At 34.3% G+C, this 23,971-nt stretch overlaps 1 protein-coding gene across 3 annotated transcripts; it reads right to left on the reverse strand.

The window, feature by feature from the left end:
- IFI44L (interferon induced protein 44 like) lies at positions 1-22,777 on the reverse strand. Of its 3 annotated transcripts, XM_015433730.4 has the most exons (10): positions 22,646-22,777; positions 22,245-22,311; positions 15,107-15,594; positions 14,484-14,532; positions 13,566-13,761; positions 7,947-8,099; positions 6,223-6,394; positions 2,317-2,417; positions 1,821-1,995; positions 1-1,655 (listed from the first exon to the last, which is right to left on the reverse strand). In XM_015433730.4, exons 3-10 carry the CDS (start codon positions 15,582-15,584, stop codon positions 1,621-1,623), a joined length of 1,359 nt encoding a protein of 452 aa, XP_015289216.2. In that variant the 5' UTR covers positions 15,585-15,594; positions 22,245-22,311; positions 22,646-22,777; the 3' UTR covers positions 1-1,620. The 3 variants fall into 3 exon arrangements, with proteins under 3 accessions (XP_015289216.2, XP_065376000.1, XP_045224350.1); XM_065519928.2 differs by lacking the exon at positions 22,245-22,311; XM_045368415.3 differs by lacking the exons at positions 22,245-22,311; positions 22,646-22,777 and adding an exon at positions 19,244-19,334.
- Positions 22,778-23,971: the final 1,194 nt, after the last annotated feature.

Here is a 23,971-nt window from a genome sequence, read left to right on the forward strand (position 1 = left end):
TTTGTTAGAAGAGGAATATTTATTTTTTTCATAGAAATAAAATGTAAATTGTTAAAAAAGGTGGCTCATTTTTATTAATTCTATTACTTACAGTAATTCATATTTTCATTCAGATATAAATGAAACACTCTTCCTTCTTTATTTTTAGTTCCTCTCCCCAGCTTTTCATTCTCTTTCAGTCTTCCTTTCTGTTTTTTGTTTGTTTGTTCTGTTTTCTTTTGTTTTTTTGAATCAGGATCTTACTCTTTCTCCCAGGCTAGAGTGCAGTGGCACAATCTCAGCTCACTGTAGGCTCCACCTCCAAGGCTCAATCAATCATCTTGAGTAACTGGGACTACAGGCACGTGCCATCATACCCAGCTAATTTTTGTGGGTTTTGTTTCGTTCTTTTTGTGTGTGTGTGTACTGGAGATGCGGTTTCTTTTTATTTTTTTTTTTATTATTATACTTTAAGTTCTAGGGTACATGTGCATAACGTGCAGGTTTGTTACATATGTATACTTGTGCCATGTTGCTGTGCTGCACCCATCAACTCGTCAGCACCCATCAACTCGTCATTTACATCAGGTATAACTCCCAATGCAATCCCTCCCCCCTCCCCCGTCCCCTTCCCCATGATAGGCCCCAGTGTGTGATGTTCCCCTTCCCGAGTCCAAGTGATCTCATTGTTCAGTTCCCACCTATGAGTGAGAACATGCGGTGTTTGGTTTTCTGTTCTTGTGATAGTTTGCTAAGAATGATGGTTTCCAGCTGCATCCATGTCCCTACAAAGGACACAAACTCATCCTTTTGTATGGCTGCATAGTATTCCATGGTGTATATGTGCCACATTTTCTTAATCCAGTCAGTCACTGATGGACATTTGGGTTGATTCCAAGTCTTTGCTATTGTGAATAGTGCCGCAATAAACATACGTGTGCATGTGTCTTTATAGCAGCATGATTTATAATCCTTTGGGTATATACCCAGTAATGGGATGGCTGGGTCATATGGTACATCTAGTTCTAGATCCTTGAGGAATCGCCATACTGTTTTCCATAATGGTTGAACTAGTTTACAATCCCACATATTGCCCAGGCTAGTTTTCCTTTCTATATAGAGAAAAATTTAAAGTGAATGTGATGTTGGAGAGGGTGGGAGGGAAAAGTAATGGTAAGTATGCTTGCTCATTACCAGGCACTGTGCTAAGTTCTGTGAATACATAGATAAGTAAAATCCACACTGTTTCTCAAAGAACTCACAATCTATTTAAGAAAGCAGATGTCCACACAATAATTTTATAACTATTATTCAATGTGATTAGTACTCACATAGCTCTATATAGAGTGTTATAGAAGAATAAATAAAGGAATATCTCATTTTTCCTGGAGTGGTTTAAAAAGGTGTCACTGAAAACTGAATTGTAAATGGTACAGAAATATGGAGGGGTGGTTTGTGGTAGGACCTATCTTAGCCCACTGCTTCTCAGGTTTGGCCTTTGAACTTGAGATACGACTGTTCCAAGGACAGAAGGCAAAATGAACAAAAGCAAAATCTGAAGGAGGCTGTCAATAGAGATTGACTCTCATTGAGGCACACCAATACAGGCTGGGCCAAATGTCAGAATCAAGGCAACTTATATCAAATGCAGGGCTGTAACACTCTCTCAATTGCACCTGAAAATGAAACAAACAAGAGTGGAAATTAAGCACATATCCTAATGCAACTTTCAGGACTAGGGCATGCAGATGGGCCCCAGCCATCTAATAACTGATGTATAACTTAAGATTTTTCAAAAGGTACCAGTGATTTATGAGAGGGAGAGAAAAGGACCAGATTACCAGTTTCCTCAAGAGGCAAATCTTCTAAGAAATCATCTGCAGCCCGCAGCATCTGCCTCAGTGCAGAGAGGATCAGAATATCATTCATGGGGTCCAGTTCCAAATCTGAAGCATAATTTCCAACCATCAAAATACTGGAAATAGGAATGCCTAGCATTTTATGGACATTCATGACCTGTGGAAAGTATATTTAAAAAATACTTACATCTTGTATTTAATATTTGAAATTTGACCAATTTTAAATACAATTTAAGAAAGAAACCCAAAAAGCAATGGCTTAATAAGTTATCTTGGGAACATACTAATAATTCAGATCATTGCAGTTTTAAGTGTGATATAAATTTGAATTAATCAAGCAATTGATTCCATTCTTCATTTCCCTGCAAATACGTTGTGTGAGCATATATACACATACAGACACACACACACACCCCCACACACAAGTATGATTGTGGTACTATTACAATAGTATCTGGTTATGATCAGCATTCTTTACCTGCCTTTGAGAAGTCATAGATCTACTCAGGTTTAAAAAGTTGTCTTGAAGAATCTCACTGCAATCATCCACTTTAGTAAGCAAGGCTACATGTGCTACACCTATATCAAATAGATAAATCAGTTATTTTATACCATAAATAGCAATGTATCAACAAGTTATTAAATACGTGTGAAAGCAACTCTATAGGGTGATGTGATTTTGAGAGCTGAAGAATGAAATATCACCAACACATCTCAATATGGAGCCTGAAGCTTTTCTAGCGGAGAAATGATCTTTGGTCTTTTTTTCTAACATGAGACAGCATTTTTCAATGCAACTAAATTCATACTAAATTGCAATTATCTACTATTCCATTCAACTAGTTTGTTTTAAATTGGCCAAGGGGAAAAAAGGGGGTTGCTGGACTTTGGGGACTAAAAAGAACCACAAGAAAAAGAGGGAGTGAGGAGGGTTGTGTATGAGCATTTGTGAGAGCAAACTGTACTGATTTCACAGTTCTAATAAGGACCTATGCCTTTCTCCCTCAAACCACAGGGATTGAATTAGTAAATCACACTTGACTTCTAAACGAATCAAAATTCTACTATGCTAACAACTGCTTATGAGGAAAATATAAGATTAATTTCAAATGCCTGTCAAGAAAACTCCCAGAACTCTTTTAACAGAGTTTTTAGTACCTTCTTCCTACCGAAATCTAAATGATTTCTTTTACTACTTCCTCATCATTCAGGTTTCAGAGGAATAACTAGCAAAGTTGGCCAATTAATACCTAGGTTCTGGTAGAGGGCAGTTCTCAATTGATACCTATAATTTTTTTCAACCTCTGTTACAATGTAATTCTTCTCTTTCAAAATTAATACAATGTCCTTTAAGAGGTCCTAAGTCGGCACAGTTAGTTGCATTAAGCATTGCCATCCAGCATGCCAAGCATAATGTATTGCCATACGTCCTTGAAAACTCATTTTAAAACTTAGCATTTCTCTTTTACCCCAAACCCTCCATAATTTTAAAGCTGTTAAGTGATTATATAAGCTTATATATTTACATTGTGTATATCTAATGTTCACTACTCAGACATTTGTTAGATGGTTTGTTAAGTTCAGATGCAAAACTTATCCCCATTTTATAAGAACAGAAGACTAAAGTTCAGTGAAATTCAGTTACCTTCCTCAAGGTCAAAGTTTACTACTATTTAAAAATGTGGTTCACTTAACCAAGACCATGCTCTATACATTAAACTGCATAGCACTTTTCGGAACCTAAATATGTGATATTTATACTGATAAAGTAAGTGATGAGGCTTTGGAGTATAAATGCCCCAACAATTCTTTATATGAAAATATTTTCAAACTTCAGTGAGAGTACTTCCAGTTCTGAATCAAATGGAGTAGACACACTTTTCCTTCTTCTTTACACTAAATATGGCTAAAATCTCTGGACATTATACATAAATCAAACATAAAGATTGAAAAGTGCATAGGATGCAATTTGGCTAGAAACCTTGAGATCCAAGAAACAATACACAGATGAGTTCTCTAGGTTTTCTTTTTACTTCATATGTCCTAGATTGGCTTTTAGAGACACTCACAACTGAAAAATGCCAATTAGAGCCAGCAACAAGAAAAAAAAAGTAAAGTAAAACCTGTTCCATCTAGTCAAAGCATAAGAAAAAGGGCAGTGTAGCAAGACAGAGAACTTTCAGAAAATAGCCACACTACCTGAGCCAAACACCACAGAAATCACTTAGCCAGATCCATGGATATGTCCTTCCCTTTCCCAACCTTCGTCCTTAGCCAAGGTAGTATCAGAGAGGAAAAAAAAATGTAGGGAGCCAGCACATTTATACCTGCACTATACTAACAAGGTCTGTCCTGATGGTGTCAAGGGAGGCTACTTGGGGATCCTAGACTTCCACCAAATCAGCGGCAATGAGGTGCTCTTCTCCCTCTCTGGCAGTGTCAGAGGAGAACAAATGAGAAGCTAGAACTCTAGCCTTCATTAACCTTAGATGCAAGGAGGCTTCTAGCCCTGTGATGTCAGGGGATCCTATGTGGGGCGCAGTAAGAAAGTGCCCTTTCTCTAGGGATGTCAAACAAGGACTCATGGGAAACCTGTACTTTCCGTCCTACCAGTATCAGAATATGTCTGCGAAAACACAAGATGTAAGATCCAGAGTCACAGAATAAAATATCAAAGACACAATTAAAGATCATTTGTCACATCAAAACCCAGGAAATTCTCAACTTGAATGAGAAAAGCTAATCAGAAGATCCTGACCCTAATTAGATGACAAAGATGTTAGAATTATTTGGCAAGGATTCTAAAGCAACCATCATAAAAATGCTTAAGAACCAAGTAGGAACATGCTTGAAGCAAATGCAGGAAGTGGAATGTCTCAGCAAAGAAACAGAAGATATGAAAAAGAATCAAATAGAAATTTTAGAACTAAAAGAATATTATACCCAAGATAGGAAAAACAATAGATATGCTCAAAAGCAGAATGGAGAGGACAAAGTAATGAACAAATGAATTTAAAGATATAACAATAGAAATTACCCACTCTGAAAAATAAAGAGCAAATAGATATATAAATAAATAAATAAATAAACAGTGAGACTATAACAAAATATCTAGAATTCATGTTCCAGAGTTCCAAAAAGAGAGATGAGATATGGCAGGGCTAGAAATCGTCATAATAGTAAGACAACTGCAGACTGAGAGAAACTATTTGCAAATGATTTATCTTACAATTGACTCATATTTAGGATTTACAGATCTTTCAAAATTCAAGTTCTAAAAAACACAAATAATCCAATCAGAAAATAGTCAAAAGACGTGAAGAGACATTTCACTGAACAAGCTATACAGAAGGCAAATAAGCACATGAGGAGATATTCAATGTCATTAGTCATTAAGCAATGCAAATTGAGAACCTGATGAAATATCAGTATACATCTATCAGAAGCGTTAACAATTTTCTAATAGCAACAATAGCAAATACTACTAAGAATGCAGAAAAATCAGATCTCTCATGTATTGCTGGTGGGATTGTAAAATGGTACAGTCCCTCTAGAATGTAGCTTGGTGATCTCTTTCAAAGTTAAACATACAGTTACTATATGACCCAGCATTACATTTCTGGAGACTTATCCCAGAGGAATAAAAACATGTCCACAAAAAACCTGAACACTAATATTCATAGGAGTTTTATTTGCAGTAGCTAAAAACTGGAATTTTTTTTGATAGAGCATGGTGAAACTGTGGGGTATCTATACCATGGAATACTATACAATTTTTTTAATGAACAATAAATACATACAAAATCTTGGATGGATGTCAAAGGATATTAGGCTGAGTCAAAAAATCCAGTCTCAAAAGGTGACATACTGTATGATTCCATTTTTATAACATTCACAAAATGACAAAATTATGGAAATGAAGAAAATATTAGTGGTTGCCAAGAGTTAAGGATGGTGGAGGAATAGTGGGTGCCATGGGAGAAATCTATGAAGTGATGTAATAGTTGGTTGCACAGATGGGTACATAAACTTACACATGTGATAAGATGACATAGAACTATAAACACACATTGTTAGCAATCAGTTTCCCGGATTCAGTCTTCCTGGTGTAGCCACATAGTGTGAAGAGGTGACTTCCCTATCTAACGCCTCAGGAAAATCACACACGAAAAAAGAAAAAAAGGATGGTTAGTCTATTCTTTAAAGACTGAAAATTAGGATTTGGGGTCTTTCTTCAGTCATGCCTGTGAATGATCTCTACCTGTGACAGGGAAATTGGATGAAAGGTACATGGGAAATCTCTGTAATCTCTTTGCAACTTCTGGCAAATCTATAATTATATCAAAGTAAATTTTTTTGGATAAGTACGATGAGTGACACTCACCACAGTTTAATACTTCTTTGTGAACTTGCTTGAATTTTGCCAACATTTTAGAGGAGAGATTGTCAATAGAGTTGATGTCTAAGACATAAGCCACACAGTGAATCCTGTCCTTCAGAGATGGAGAGGTGATAAAAGTAGAATGCTCAGGTGTAATTGGTTTACGGGGATTAAACTGTTATAAAAACATAAGGTAACATTCAGAATTCAGAGAATTTCTGTTTAATCCTTAAAGAGACAATTAATGCTTCTAATACTGTAACTACTTATCTCTCTCCTCCCCAGCAATTCTTTCCCCAAATTAGTAGCACCCGCCTCTTTACTCCCTTCCCACAGAGCATAATGCCATTATATCTCTCTCGCAGGAAAAAAAAAAAAAAAAACAATTTATTGCTGTGGTAAAAATGATAATCATCCATTGTAAGTATTGCAGGAAAGTATAAAGAATATTTTGGGAAAGCTAACATCAAATCCTATCCTGAAATAAACACCATTAACATTTGTTAAATACAACTTAAAACTCCTCTCTAAGCATTTTGCATGCTTAAATGAACTGGATAGAGAGAATAAAAGAAAGAAAAATATGTTGCAAATGCTATTTAAATTAAAAGACTGTAATTTATTTTGATTTTATAGAAGAAAAACAAACTAAAGTGAAATAAAAGAAATACCAACTTTGAAGTTAATGTCTTCTTACCACAAGACAATAATCTTTCTAAGATTAAGGAAATAGATTATGAAACAAGAGTTTGGAAACAGGTAGTTATTAAGCTATATATTTCAGTGTTGGACTGAATTGACTGGTTCCCTGCTGTGAAAAATTAAGGTGTTAGTATGCTCCTGATTTCTCCAATGTCTTCGCTGTATCCCCGCTCTCTTTATCTGTGTGTCTCCTTTTCCCTGACTGCATTATGAACTCCTGGAGGATAAGGATTGTGTTGTTATTGAACTATGTGTTTTCAGTAACTGGCTTAGAGTTTGGCACAAATATGGTTTATAATAAATGGTTTTTGAATGAATAAATGAATACATAGGTAAGGTTTTCAATTCAGCAAAATTGGGAGGCAAAAGAGAGTCTTCTTTAGAAATTGAGGCTGATACCCAACACCTAAAAGAAAGATAACAATCATTGTTGGCTTTTTTGAGAACTTAGACTATATCATCTCATTTAATCTTCTTAGCCACCCTATGAGATGGACACCATTAATACCAACATTGCACACCTAAAAAAAAAAAAAAAAAAAAACTAAGAGAGAGAAGTATGTAACTTACTTATGGGTACACATCTGCTAGTAGCAGAGCCAAATTTTGAATCTAGGTATTTAGTAGTGAAATCTAAGCATTTACAGTATAAAATCACATTTCAACACAAAGTGGTTACTTGTTCCAATATTTTGTCTATGTAACCCAAAAAGTGCAAGGGATTAAGTGACCATTATTAGTTTACATTATTGTAAAGAGTAATAAAAGCACACTATCTCCTTGATCTTTTACTAGAATGTGAATAAATAGAATCCTGCCTTTTGGCTTTATTTTTCAATGTTACAGAAAAGAACAGTAGTCAGTCTACTTTTTTTATATGAATTCTTATTCATTTAAAGTAGAATAGTGTTGATTGATGTTGAAACCACATTATGGCAGTTGAAATTGCCTTATGAGGTTAAAAATTCAATGAAAAATACTGAAGAAACTGATCTGAAATGTTTTGGATATTGAAGAAATCTTACCTGATATCTGTCTGGTATACAGCCTTTTAAGATGTAGGGAATGTCATCCATGCACAGTCCTGCTCCCTCTGCCCCATCTAGTCCCATGGTGTCACACAACATAAATGGCAGAGATTTTCCATTTTTTCCATCTTTAACAGAATAGATCCTATACTGTTAAAAATATATATATTAAGTGTAAAGTTTCATTCATCACCCAGCATTCAAGACAGGACAATAAGAAGAAAAGAGATTGGTTAATATTTGAATATCATGGTCCGTAAACAGTTTGGTCTCAGGACCCCTTTAGACTCTTAAAAGTTATTGAGAATCACAAAGATCTGTTATTTATGTGGGTTATATCTATGGATATTTAAAATGTTGGAAATTAAAACTGAAAAAATTTTAATGTTTCTTTTTTAATTAAAAAGGAAAATTATATGTAATTTATCATGTAAAACATGCATGTGTATATATATATATACACACACACATATATATAATGGTATGTTTTGACTCCTTGCTTTTTATATTTTATGTATCTGCTATCAGTATTTGTTTTGTGGTTAATCATGATGCTTACAAAAAAAAATTATAACTGGTTATATTAAGTTAATAACAGCTCCACTTAGATAGAAAAAAAAAAAAACACTCCAGATTTTTACTCCACTCCTCCCCACAGTTTGCATCTTTGATGCCACAATTTACATCTTTCCATGTTGCATGTCCTTTAACAAAATATTATAGCTATTATTATTTTAGTAGTTTTGTCTTTTAAACTTCATATTGAAGATATAAGTGATTTACACGCCATCATTATAGTATGAGTATTCTGAATTTTACCATGTAGTTTTACCAGTGAGTTTTATACTTTCAGATATTTTTATATTACTTATAAGCATCCTTTTCTTTCAGCTTGAAAAACTCACTTTAGCAAGAGTTTAGTAGACAGGTCTAATTGTAATGAACTCCCTCAGCTTTTGTTCATCCAGGAAAATTTTTTTATATCCTTTATTTCTGAAGGATAGCTTTACTGGGTATAATATTCTCAATGGATGTGTTTGTTTGTTTGTTTGTTTTTTCTTTCAGGACTTTGAATATTTCATCCCACTCTCTCTTGGCCTGTATAGTTTCTGCTGACAAGTCTACTGCTAGTCATATTAAAACTCTCTAATATGTTATTTGCTTTCTTTATCTTCCTGTTCTCAGAATCCTCTCTTTGTCTTTGATATTTTACAGTTCGATTTTAATATGTCTTGGGTTAATCTTCTTTGGATTAAATCTGACTGGGGACTTTTCTCTCAGCTTTACCTGGATATTTACATCATCCTCCAGGTTTGAAAAGTTTTTTTGCTACTATTTATTTACTTAAGACATCTATTACTTTTAATTTCTTGTCTCCTTTAGCTCCTATAACTTGAATATTTGTTCTTTTGATGCTGTTCCATAAATCTCATAAGCTTTCTTCATTCCTTTTCATTTTGTTTTTTTCTCCTCTATCTATATTTTCAAATAACCTACCTTTAAGTTCACAGACTCTTACTTGATCAATTCTGCTGTTGATGGTCTCTATTTCATTTCTCATTTCACCCACTGTATTTTTTATCTCTGAAAATTGTTTAATTTTTTATAATTATTACAACCTTTCTATTAAATTTCTTATTCTGTTCACTCATCATTTTTCTCATTTTGTTAAATTGTTTCTCTGTATTTTCTTGAAGTTTGCTGTGCTTCCTTAAAATAATTATTTTGAATTCTTCAGGAGGTTCATACATCTCCATTTCTTTAGGATTGGTCACTGGTACATTATTTTCTCTCTTTAATGATGTCATATTACCCTGATTGTTCTTGACTCTTGTGACCATGTGTCAATGTATAAACATCTCTGGAAGTAGGTACTTATTCCAATCTTTGCAGGTTGCCTTTGTCTGGAAAAGTCCTTCAACAATCAGCCTATCCAAAAATTCTGGGCACGCTGCCTCGCGTAGTCCCAAAGCCTGGGACCACTGTGACTGGTGCAGCACCGAAGCATGCCTAAAGCTCAGGGCCACTGTGGCATCCCTGTCATTAAGTGCTGTTCAGAGGTTGGGCCACTAATAATCCATCCATGGTGGGGTCCAGGGACTGAGTCCACCATGCAAGCTTGAAGCCTAGGGCCACATGGTCTTACTTTGGCACCAGCATGGGGCTAGAGGCTCAACTGTCAAATAACAGCCTAAAGTCTGGGGCCATGAAGTTCTATCCAGTGCTCGATATGACTATAGTAGGCCTGATATTGGAGTCCAGGCAAAGTCCTGTGCTCAACTCCCTCTTTTCCCCCAAGCAGATGACAGTTCTCTCCACACTATGCTGCCTGGGATTGAGGGGGGTGATGCAGATGACGTAAAACTGTTTTTCCTACCCTCTTCAATGTATCTTTTGTTATTATTGTGCTAGAATTAGATACTGTAATCTTTCACCTGGTTTCCTGAGGTGATTTTTTTTGTGTTAATAGTTATTCAAATTGATGTTTCAGTGGAGGAATGATTGCTGGAGAGACCTATGTGACCATCTTGCTCTGCCCCTCCTCCTCTTAAATGTTATTTTAATCATTAAAAATTCAATTATAAACCTGTCACATGTTTATCAAATAACATTTTTTACTTAAAAAGCATTTTTTAAAATTTACATAAAACAGTGTCATTGGTTTATTATTATAATTCCCTTTAAAGTCTGGATTAAAGAATGTAACTGTAATCTCAATTGTGGCTCCGATTCAGTCTCTTGATATATTGTTTCAATTGATGTATGTGAAGAAAATACAGCCTCTCACACGTATGTATACTATGAAAAGGAGGTAATATTTCACTGTATAGCTTTCAGGTAATTGTGAATATTCCTCAACATAATATAGCAAAGCTCAACAAGTAATAACTTCTTAAAGGTTAGTTGCAAGTGGAATCTGCGACATTTTTATATGCTGCTACATTAAATCCATTGGTTCGTCTTATACTTTGAATATATCTTTTACTCATGCATGATTTTTTAACCTAATTTATTGAACATTTTAAAACATTGGTTCACTGGGTTATCCAGATCTTCCTAACGTTGACACATTTCATCATACAATATTAAAACATCACATTTGTTAATACCACCATTAATCTCATTGGATAAGTCTTAAGTGTTGAAAAGCTGTCAGGCTCAGAATAGTGGATATAAGTTTCTCTAACTTTGATTTTTCTCAAAAGCTCAAATTTTGTTATTGGCAACAGACACTGTCAGTTTTTGTTTTTGTCTTTGATTAGCAGGGTCGCTTTGACCATTTTCATTAAGATACCTGCCAAATATCCAAGTATGAATAAGTAAGTCTGTTCTGTCCAGTAAAAGTGACGTCACATAAAAAAAAGTTCAGTTAACAACTCAGTTGCTCCAGTGCTTTTTCTAAAGACAACTGCTAAATTTCAATATGCATTAGAAGTACTTTATGAGAACTTCCCATGTTATCATACTGAATATCAAAATGATGTGTATTGCAAAGTAGAGTTTAAATAAAACCAGTAACTGTTACTATTCATGAAGGAGTAAAACTGGCATTCTTTTCCTGTAAGTGCAATAATTGGGAGAAATACAGTGACTAGTAGTAGTGTTTGGTGCCACTGTTTGATTCATATTAATGTGCTAACAGGTAAAACTATGTTGTATAATTAATTCAAGTGTCAAGACACTAGGAAAGACAAAAAAAAACTTAGAATAATTCCAAAAATAGTTTTGAACTCAGAGATACCCTTAAAATATAACTGGGAACCCAAGGGGTCCACAAATCTCACTTTGAGAAGCACAGCAGAACTTTCTTTCCTAGATAAACACATTCAATCTTATGGCAAGGATATTTTTTAGAAGAATTCTGAAAGTATTTTATTTGTTGGTCAGATATACTTTCAACATACACAAGAAAATATGGAAGATTTAGGAAGAATTGCAAAGGAAAGGATTTCTCAGAGACACTTTAATTACAATGTTTCCATCTGTGGTTCTGGCAAGGGTGTAGTATCACTCAAACCAGAAGGGAGAGAACCCTCTATGACCTATTGTGGTCTGTAATAAAGTCAAAAGCTCTCATTGGGCCATGAAACGCATAGGCGTAATCCCACTGAAGATTTTTATCTAGGAGAATAGGACTTACCAGTGCCTCAACATGAAAGAAATTACACTAAGCATTAGAGTTAAAGTACATGGTAAAATTTCAGGAGCACCAACATGCATCTTCATAGTTTCCTTACCCATTGATTTGCTTCCTTTATAACTTCAATTATTCAAAGGAAAGGGTCTTTAGGCAATAAAATATTCTATTTCCCTCATAAAAGTCTGCCCTATATTTCTTCAATTTTAATAACATTTGCATTTCATTGGAATTCAGTGTCTACAGCTTCTCTTAAAATAAGACCTTTGGAATTTAAAACTTAAAAGGAAGAAAGAGAAATTTTGCCTTGAGTAGTACCTCTATTATAGCATATATCACAATGAATGATACATATTTATTATCTGCATTTGTCTCTGAGATCTCTGGGCAACAGGACCAAGCATTATTTGTATTTAGGTCTCTATTTCTGAGTAAATATTTAGCAAACAGAGACATTTCAATCAATGCTTAATTAATTAAATTTGTGTTGCTGTACTTTGCCATGGCTTCTGAGACTACACTGATAGATTAAAATAAAGCCACTCCAGAGCATAGTATCTGGCCAACATCAAGTAATAAGATGTAATTCTTGAAAGTCCTAGAAAATTCTTTCAGTTATTGATGTAACACAAAAGCTAAAATGAACCATTACTGTCTTATTATGCAGTCTCATATTATGCTGAATTTTGCATTGATAACACACAGCATATTGATAATACACAGCATAATATTGTCACCTAACAAATGACAATATTAATTTGTAGTAATCATTTAAAAAGCCTGATTCTAAAATTTTCTATTCTTTCCCTTTCTTATTTTTTTGTTTGATAGCATGTGCATGATAACATTGAAAAGCATAAACCAGAAAGAATTTTCTAGACAAGTGTTCATCATAATTTGTAGTTCTTTAGAGTGACAAGTAAGATATCTATATTACTATTTATTTCCTTATGTATATCTTTTTGTAAATAAGATAGGTTTTGTAAGAGCATAGATTTACACTTCAAGTTCTCCTTCAAAGTTGACCCACCAAAGTGAAATACTATTTTGCTTTTCATGACCATGTCTTAGAAAATGGTCTTATGTAATTTAAAAAAAAAATTATCTTACATAATTCTCATTATTTTACTACAAAAAAGAAAAACATTTTAAACCAGGTAAAATCATGTGGTACATGAGTAAAATGAACATCAAATATAATGGCCAAATATTTCCATAGGGTTTTTTAATTTGTGTTGTTTTTTACACAAATACTAAAAAGTATTCTTTATGTAACTGCTTCTTCTTTCCATAAAATTTGAAAGCTTCTTTATATAATATAGCACAATGGAGGTGATTCCGATTAAAATTTTACTTCTATTTGCCATTTGATTTAGCATTTAATTGTATATTAGGATTGCCCTGAGAGAAAAAGGCAAAGACATAAACAATATAGTAATTGTAATCTATAAAATAAAATCCTCAGGGAAATAACTTACCCGTTCAGTAATGCTGGTGGTATCAGACCCCACTATGGCTTGGCCGGTCACATGGCCATGAAAAACAGACTTGACTGAATTGAAAAAACTGGACTTTCCAGACCCAACTGGACCCACCAAAAGAATACGAATTTCTGAAACCAAGTCTGCATAGGGCTTGTAGGCTCTGATGTCTGCTAGAAGCTTATTTCTGTGCCTGTTAAAATATAGTGGTTAAATACAGCATAAGAACAGCCAATAAAGAATACCATAAAGAACACTACAAGTCACCTAGAGCTTCTTTCTCTTCCTGAGAAGGGTATTTTTTCAATACTTAATTATTATATTGATAATGGGCTCTTCTATAATATGATTGGAAATATCTAAAGTTATACATTTTGTGCTTAAAGAAAATGCATTATTTTACATCTGACTAAAGTTAAATATTAACCAGCAACCAAACAATTTTTCAACTATTAGTCTTAGATCACATGAATGTAATGAGAAATATCAGTAACATTGAAGATAAATTATTATTTTCACTAAAAATACATTAAGGAGAAATCAAAATAAAATATATGCAATGTAGCTATCTATAAATTTAAAAAGAGAGTTTGTTTTTGACACTTACTGAGGATTCTCAAAAGCTGTTTCTCAAGGAAAGGATTCAGAGAAATTATCTAAAATGGTTATCCAGACTCTACCTGAAAAATTTTGGTCTGAAGTGGAAATGAAGTCAAATTGGTCAATGTCATCAGGCAGATATTTAAAGTTTCATAGTTGGTAGTGGTTTTGTTATTTTATGCCAATAACATTATAACTCTTTTTTTTTAATCATTCCAGTGGCATGAGTTTTATCTTTACTACTAATTTGTCAGCATTCTTTATACAATTGGTCTAAATAAAATCATTAATAGATAGCCCAAGAATCCAACTTACTCTCTGGCTTTCATTATCCTCTTTGTGTAGTCTAGGTTATACTTAGTTCCTATAGGAAATAAACATAGCATAATAAGTTTTTAAAACTTGTCTGGTTAAATATGGCCAAGTCTACTTTTGAAATAAGACATTGAGTTTGCTTGTATAACCCAGGGCTGAGCTGCTCAATTAGGAGTCAGGGTTGGCAACATAATGAGAGGAAGAGGAGAAAAAATTATCCTCTCTGCACATTAACTTGCTCTGGAAGCTCTCACATAATTACACCTGGAAGTTCTAAGGGTCATATGTTATAAGGGTCTGATCTTTGGGTCATACATCAAAACAGACCAGCTCTGATGATAAGATCTCTCTCTCTCCACATCTCCAACTCCTTTGTCATCTCTGTCTCTGCACATATATTTCTCAACTTGCTCTTCTCAAAGCAGCCTATACGTTCTGGATAAAAACCTCATAATCTTTATGTTCCTTCCCCACATTTCATTTCAGAATTTATCAAAGAGTATAAATTGGCATGAATCTAACTGTTCCTCTCACTTTCCTTGCTCTTGTAGATCAATTATTACCTACCAAACACAAAGATTAGAATCATAATGTGAGATGTAGGACTATCTAATTTTACGTACCTTCAACTCGAAAAACTTCGCACTCCAAAAATTGAAGGTGGCCATAAAACCTTAGTTTCAAGTTTTTTATCATCATTCTATCTAGATAAATTTTATTATCTGGACCTATAATGAAAATATCATTTTCCGATAAACGACACACCAGTTGTTTATCAATAATTTTTGGTGCTGTATTTAAGAATAATGTTTCTATTTCAGTGGTGTCATTTTTCTTTTGAAGTGAAAACCACAGGGAATCATTTGGCTCTGTCGAACTTTCACGTAAATTAATATAATTTCCAAGCACAAAGGCTACAATCATATTTTCATTAATGTAAGTCATTGTTATAGTATATCCCTGATGGCTGCATCTTTGAACCATATCTTCAATGCTACCTCCATGAACACTAGACTTATAGAGAAGACTCAAAGAAACATTTCCAAGCAGCTTGCGCAGATGATTTTCATCATTCCATGTCAATCTTGTTGTCACTTCCATTGTTCTAGATCTAATGGAAAAACAATTATAGGTTGAGAAGCTTATATAATATAGTAGCTTATAGCTTAGCTTTCCACTTCTACTTTCAGTAAGTTCTTTTTTCACTGACTCAATTAAAACATATTATTTGGTTAAGGCAAAAAATATAGAAATGGCACAATAATGTTAGATATAAAAATATATAATTTAGAAAGGAAAAGTCATTAAAATTTTTAAATCAATTGACAGACTTCAGAAAGTTAAAGAATAAAGAAAAAATAAATCTGAATAAAAGTCAGCAAACTTTTTCATAATGAACAAGATAGTAAATATTTTAGCCTTTGTAGGCCATAAGGTCTCTTCCACAATTACTCAACTTTGCCACTGTAATACAAAAGAAGTCATAGATAATATGTAAACAAGAGAGCATGACTGTGTTCCAATAAAATTTTCTTTTAAAAAGCATATGGCTGGAACAGAGGCCATCATCATCATATCACATTCATCATTTGCCAATGTATGAATTAGAAAATGGAGCCTAGGAATTCATGCAAAAAAAAAAGCACATAAAGAAACAAATATGAAAGAAGATAACAGCTATAGAAGTCTTACAGCAGCATAATAGACTATTGGTCATCACAACAATTATTTCAATAAAAAAAACTGGAAAAGCAAGATAAACTATAAAAAAACATGTGTCACAAAGCTCTAAAGAGCAAACAAGGTAGTTAAGATATATAGCTATTGGCAAAGATTTGGAGAAGTTATATAAAGAGAGATAAGCTAGGCATTTGGGAGCACATTTCTGACGTGCATCTGTCAGATTCAGAAAAGGCATTTGTGGTGCTGAAAAGTTAAGCAAAGCATTTGCTAGACTCATAGAGTTAGGGAGATAAAAATCATACTTTGGAGTGCAATAGGGAGAGTACCTGGGAAACCTTTCCCTTAGGCTACAGTTTGGGATTCTAAAGAGCTACAGGGAAAACCAAAAACCATATGCTCTCACTTATAAGTGGGAGCTAAGCTATGAGTACACAAAGGCATACAACTGATATAATAGACTTTAGAGACTCAGAAAGGAGAGGATGGAAGAGGAGCTAGGGATTAAAAAAACTACATATTAGATACAATGTACACTACTTGCATAATGGACGCACTAAAATCTCAGAATTCACCACTATATAATTCATCCATGTAACAAAAAACCATTTATACTCCAAGTGCTATTGAAATAAATTTTTTTTAAAAATTTAAGAAAAGAGCTACAGAGAAGAAGTAAGTATGAACTGGAAGCAGACAAAGTTAATTTCATACTTCAGTATTCTCAATCATGAATTGAATTAAAGTAAATGAGAGTTGCTAGTGTCCACAGCTGCACGGCAGAAACAAAATAAATCTTGTCTGGATGAAAAGAACATTCTTCCAGCTTCAAAATATCTCTATGATTTTTTAACTATTCAGTGACTCTCATTCATCATAAACACATTCATGTTTCGCGGTAAATGAAACAACATGATAGAAAACCAAGAGGAAAGAGCACACACTAGAAACAAACCCTTACTTATACTGGAGTTACCCATAGAGATGTTTAAATTACTATGTTTAATATGTTCAAACGGCTAAAAGGTAAGATTGAATGATTTACAGTAAAATGAATACAATAAAAAGTCAAAAAGAGATTCTATATGTAAAAATATATATCTGAAATTAATAATTAAGTGAAAACATTTAACTGCAAGTAGGCATAAAGAATTAGAAGAAAATTTACCAACTGAAGTATTGAGACAAAAAGAGAATCAAAAGAGAAAAGGGCAAAAGGGATTAAAGGATATAGTAAAATTCGTTGAGATATATGAAACCAGAAAACAAGAATAAAAGAAAAAGAGTATAGAAGAGATATTCTACAAACCTTAAAAAGTAAACAAGTCTCAAAACATTTCAAAGTACTATAATATTGAACAAACAGTATAAGCCAGCATTTTTTTAACAAGAAGATAACTAGTAGATCCCCTCATACGTTGGAAAATAAAAAACATATTTTGAAATAATCCATTATTCAAATAAGAAATTATAATGAAATTTAATTAAATGATAAAATATTCTTGTTAAAACTTATAGAATGAAGACAAAATGTTACAAACATCACATAAGCTTAAACATATGTATTAGAAATGAAGAAAGGCTGAAAATTAATTATATAAACCTTCACTTCAAAAAATCAGAAAAAATACCAATTAAACTCAAAGTAAGTAGAAAGAAATAATAAAAATAAAAGCGAAAATAATGGACAGAAATATTAATGGACAAATCAAGTATACAATAGAGAAGATTAACAAAACCAAAACCCAGTTTTCAAAAGGATTAACAAAATTTGTAAAACACTGCTGACATTGACAAAGGGAAAAAAGGGAAGGAATGTCCTAAAATCAAAAACATAAGAGAAAATATCGGTACAGGTGCAATAAATGATAAACTATAAAATGGTCTGAAGATAAACAACTTTGTAAAAATAAACTTAAGAATAAATTAATTAAGTGGACAAATTTCTAGAAAAATACAACTTAGCAAAGCTGACATAAAAGTAAATACAAAATTTGACTGTCTCATAGCTATTTTATAAAACTAAATTCATAATTAATTTAAGACTTCCCCAAGAAAACTCAAGGATCAGAGTCTAGCTGCTGAATTCGACCAAATTTTGAAGAATATATAATACACAATCTTACACATGTTCTTCCAGAGAATAACTTAGATACCAAAACCAGTTAATGGTGTCATAAGCAACAAGAATTACAGGCCACTCTTTTATAAATATAGATGGAATGATCCTCAGCAAAATATTAGCAAACCAAAAAAAAAAAAAAAAAGGAAAGAAAGAAAGAAGGGTAATACTGAGTCAAAGCACGTCATGATAAAATACAACAATATGCTGTCTCCAAGAACTCACTTAGACTTAAGAACACACATAGGATGAAAATCAAGTGATAATAAGGGCATCTTTGAAATAGTAACTGCAAGAACTGCAAGGTAACCCTCAACGGGTGTGTGTCCTTATCCCACACAAAATAGACAGTAAATCAAAACCTGTCATAAGAGGCTATGAAGGACATCATATAATAATAAAAAGGTCAATTCGCCAGAAAGATATAACAGTTATAAATATATGTTCATCCAACATCAGAGCACCTAAATAAATGAAGCAAACACTGAAAGAATTGAAGGGAGAAACAGCAACACAATAAGAGAAGGAGATTTCGATAGCCCGGTTACAATAATTTATCCATTATAAAATATCCAAACAGAAGATCAATAGCAAAACAGAGAACTTGAACACCATAGTCCCAATGGACCTAATAAGGCATATACAGGGCATTCCACCCAGCAACAACAAAATACACATTCTTCTCACATGTATTATAGAAGAGTTCTCCAGGATAGATGTTAGGTCAAAAAACAAGTCTTAACAAATCTAAGAAGATTGAAACCATATCAAGTATCTTTCCTCATAACCATGTAATGAAACTAGAAATCAATAGCAGAAAATCTAGAAAATTAACAAGGATGTGAGAATTAAACTACACCCTCTAGAATAAGCAGTGGATCCAAAAGAAATCCAAAGGGGAATTTAAAAATATCTTGAGGCCACCACGGTTCTCAGACATTCGGATTCTGGGACTTACACCACCAGCTTTCCCAGTTCCCAGGACTTTGGGTTCAGATTGGGAGTTCCACCACTGGCTCCACTAGTTCTCAGACATTTGGATTCAGACTGAATTACACCACCAGCTTTCCTGGTTTTATATCCTGCAGGTGGCAGATAGTGAGACTGCTCCGCCTCCAAAGTCATGTGATCCAACTCCCATAACAAATTTCCTTAGTCTTTTTTTTTTTTTTTTTTTTTTTAATGTTGGTTCAGTTTCTCTGAAGAACATTGACTAATACAAATTGGTCATCTCAATAGATACAGAAAAGACATTTAACAAAACCCAAACCTTTCCATGTTTAAAAAACAACAACAACAACAAAAAAAAAACCCACTTAAAAAACCAGGAGCAGAAGGAAATTACCTCAACATAGTAAATCCATGTATAAATAGTCCACAGTTAACATCCTATTCTGCAGTGAAAAACTGACAGCTTTTCCTCTAAGATCACGTACAAGACAAGATTATCCACTTTTACCACTTCTATTCAACATAATACTGAATGTCCTAGCCAGAACAAGTAGGCCAAAATAAAAAAGAAAGTGAAAAAGATACCTGAATGATAAACGAAGTAAAATCATCTCTACTCACAGATGATATTACCTTATATGTGGAAAACCCTAAAGCATCTACAGATAAAGTAATAGTATTGACTAATTTATTGTGCTATTTATCTATTACTGCATAGCAATTTCCCATTCATTTAGAGGCTTAAAACAAAACACATTTATAGTCTCACAGTTTCTCTGGGTCAGAAATCCAGCCATTACTTAGTTTGGTTCTCTACTTCAGAATCTTCCACGAAACTGTAGCAAAGTGCTAGCCACAGCTGCAGAATGTTTATGTTTAATGGGAGAAGGCCATGCTTCCAAGCTCCTATGGTTGTTAGCAGAATTCAGTTCCTTATGGTTGTAGATATGAGAACTCTATTTCTTGCTAGCCGATGATCAGAGGCTGTCCTCAGTTCTCAGTTGGTTATTGGCCTGAAGTCACCCTTAATTCCTTGCCAATGGGCCTCCCTAACATGACCACTTACTTCATTGAAACTAGCAAGGGAGAGAATCTCCTAGCATAGCGGATATTATAATCTTAACATATCACATTTGCCAAATTCTATATGTTACAGTTAAGTCACAGGTTCCATCCACAGGCAAGAGGGGATTATACATGGACATGAGTATTAAAAAAAAAAATAGGACAGGGACAATTAGGAGCTATTTTAGGGTCTGTACACCACATTGTAAAAGATAGCTGAATACAATCAATATGTTAAATATTGTTTAATATGGTCAATATGTTAAAATTCCTTCTAGTATCTCTCAGGTTTATCACAGCAACCTTTCTGTTGTGAATTCTATTAATGATAGAAAAGATATGGAATCAACCTAACTGTCCATAAGTCGATGGATAAAGAAAATGTGGTATATTACACAATGGAATACTATTTAGCTATAAAAACAGTAAAATCATGTCATTTGCAGCAACATGGGTGGAACTGGAGAATATTAAGTGAAATAACCTAGGCACAGGAAATATCACACATTCTCACTCATATGCGGAAGCTAAAAATGTTGATATTATAAATGTGGAGAGTATAATGATAAATACTGGAGGCTAGGAAGGGTGGGTGGGTGTCTAGGAAGAACAGATGAAGAGATGTCGGTTAATGAGTACAAATATACAGTTAAATAAAAGGTAGAAGTTCTATTAGTCGACAACAGAGTGACTATAGTCAAAAACAACGTATTGTGTATTTCAATAGCTAGAAGACTTGGCTTGTTCCCAACACGTGGCAATAATAAATACTCAAAGTGATGGAAACCACAAATACCCTGACTCGATCATTACACATTCTAAGTGCATCACCAAATATCACCTGCACCCCATAAATATGTAATGTATCAATAAAAATAAAATTAATATGTCTCTTAATTTTTTAAATTATTGTATAAAATCATTTTTGCTGGTATATAAAAACAGAAGTAATTTTTTTTTTTTTTTTTTTTTTTGAGATGGAGTCTCGCTCTGTCGCCCGGGCTGGAGTGCAGTGGCCGGATCTCAGCTCACTGCAAGCTCCGTCTCCCGGGTTTACACCATTCTCCTGCCTCAGCCTCCCGAGTAGCTGGGACTATAGGCGCCCGCCACCTTGCCCGGCTAGTTTTTTGTATTTTTTTAGTAGAGATGGGGTTTCACCAGGTTAGCCAGGATGGAAAAACAGAAGTAATTTTAACACAGTAATACTAGAGATCATATTTAGATACATATACACATACATACAGAAAACCATAAAAACAATTATGACAATAATTTATACCAAAGTCTAGATAATGTTGCCCTCTGGAAATAAAAAGAAGAGTAAAGAATATAGGAGAGGCTGGGTGCGGTGGCTCACACCTGTAATCCCAGCACTTTGGGAGCCCGAGGATGGCAGATCACTTGAGGACAGGAGTTCAAGACCAGCCTGGCTAACATGGTGAAACCCCGTCTCTACTAAAAATACAAAAATTAGCCAGGCACGGTGGTGCACACCTGTAATCCCAGGTACTTGGCAGGCTGAGGCACAAGAATCCCTTGGACCCGGGAGGCTGAGGTTGCAGTGAGCTGACATCGCAACACTGCTCTGCAGCCTGGGCAATAGAGTGAGACTCTGTCTCAAAAGAAAACAATGTATAGTAGAGAGTCATAGATTTCTTCAACTTTATTTGTAATGTTTTTGTTTTTAAGTAAAAGAAAACTATTCTAATTTAAAAAGCCAATCATTTTTAAAATCGGGTAAAACTATATCAGATTACAGGATGGATCATTTATACTCTCTAGTTATCTGTGTGTGAAATTTTCATTAAAATAAAAGACAAATGAAAGAGCAAAGTATGATCATTAGCAGCAATTCCACTCTGAAGCTCGTTTTTAGAAAAAAAGAAAGCAAGCTTTTTCTTCACACACAGCTAGGAAACACTGGATGGCAAGAAGTCACTTACCTGTGATATTCTCACTTACACGTGGAAGCTTTAAAAAAAAGTTGATTTCATGGAGGCAGAGAGTAGACTGGAGGTTACCAGAGGTTGGGAAAGTCAGAGGAAGGGGATGATGAAAAGAGGTTGGTTAATAGGTACAAAAATACAGCTACATAGAAGGAATAAGTTCTCGTGTTCATAGTACAATAGGGTAACTATAGTTAACAATAATTTATTGTCTATTTTGAAACAGCTAGAAGAGAACATTTGGAATGTTCCCAACACAAAGAAATGATAAATTATTGAGGCGATGGATTTCCCAATGATCCTGATTTGATCATTACACATTGTATGCTTGTATCAAAATATCACACATACCCCATAAATATGTACAAATATTATGTTTCAATTAAAAAGTCGCTTACCTGTTTCTAAGAGTTGGATCAGGCTTAAATTGAGGATTAACTGTTCTGTCTGATTTATCGAGCAGCTACGGTTTGGAGACAGAAGTTTCTTAAAAGATCCCTGACTTCAGAGACTCTAGGAAAGAAAAGAAACGAAACTCAAAGCAGCAAATGCTCAGCTGGCAGCATGCCAACTGCCACTAAGTTTCTTTTTCCTCACTAGGAAGAGAGCGAAAGAAAAAACAAATCCTGCTGAGCACATAAAAACGATAACTGGTCCCCTTGTAGCCCACATGTAGGCATGCATGAAATGATCACTACCAAGAAAAAACTGCAGTAAAGCTAATAGTGAACACTTCATGTGCATTTTTCTACTTCCCTCATTTTTCCTACATTTTTTAATTGGAATTTAGAGTTGTGCATGGCACTGTGTAACTGCATACCTTTTCCTAATTTCTCCTCAGAACAACTGCATACCGTAAACACTATGACTATCCCTATTTGTTAAAGCACAAAAAAATAATAATTCAGCTGAGAGAATCATGGAACTGGATGGTATTCAAAGCCAAGCCTGTCTGCACTGGAACAAACAGACGAAGATTCAGCTTTTCCTGAATTCATAAGGCATTACGCTGTTCATTTTCTCATTTACCCCTTCACTCAGTCCACACTGGCATAGACCCTGGGGAAGGATAATGGTGGGTAAGATTTAAAAAATAAAAATTAAAATAAAAAACATGCCCTCAAAGAGAGTGCTGTATACTCAGGAAGACAGTCAGGCACAGACATCTGAATTAGTACTAAACAAGATTCTCTGAAAGCCAGGAGAACAGTAGCCTCATCCAGTCTTGGGGCACTTGTAAAAGACTTCCTAGCAAATTAAAGTTTAAACTGAGACATGAAGTGAAAGCAAGGAAGGCAGGAGAACATGGTATCATCAGGGCCATCCAAGTATTTCAGTCTGTCTGGAATGGAGTGAGAGCATTGGATTCATAAGCAATGGGGCTAGGGAGGTGACTAGGGCCGAAGAGGGCCTTGCAAGTTTTTAATTGAGTTGGATTTTATCATTAAGACAATGAGAAGTTATTAAGGCTCTAAAAGCAGAGGAATGGCATATCAAAATTGAATGTCTTCGGGAAAAAAAGGGTGTATCAGTTTTATCTTGCTTTGTAACAAGTTATTACCATCCACAGGCTTTAAAACAATTCAAATATAGTATTGCACAGCTTCCATGGATTAGGAGACTAGCATGACTCAGCTAGATACTCTGCTCAGGGTCTGTCACTCAAGGTGTTAGCCAGCTATCCTGTCATATCAATCTCCAATAAAAGGAATCAAGGCTACTTG

This window comes from Macaca fascicularis, chromosome 1 (genome assembly GCF_037993035.2).
Source record: "Macaca fascicularis isolate 582-1 chromosome 1, T2T-MFA8v1.1".
In the NCBI taxonomy this organism is placed as follows: domain Eukaryota; kingdom Metazoa; phylum Chordata; class Mammalia; order Primates; family Cercopithecidae; genus Macaca; species Macaca fascicularis.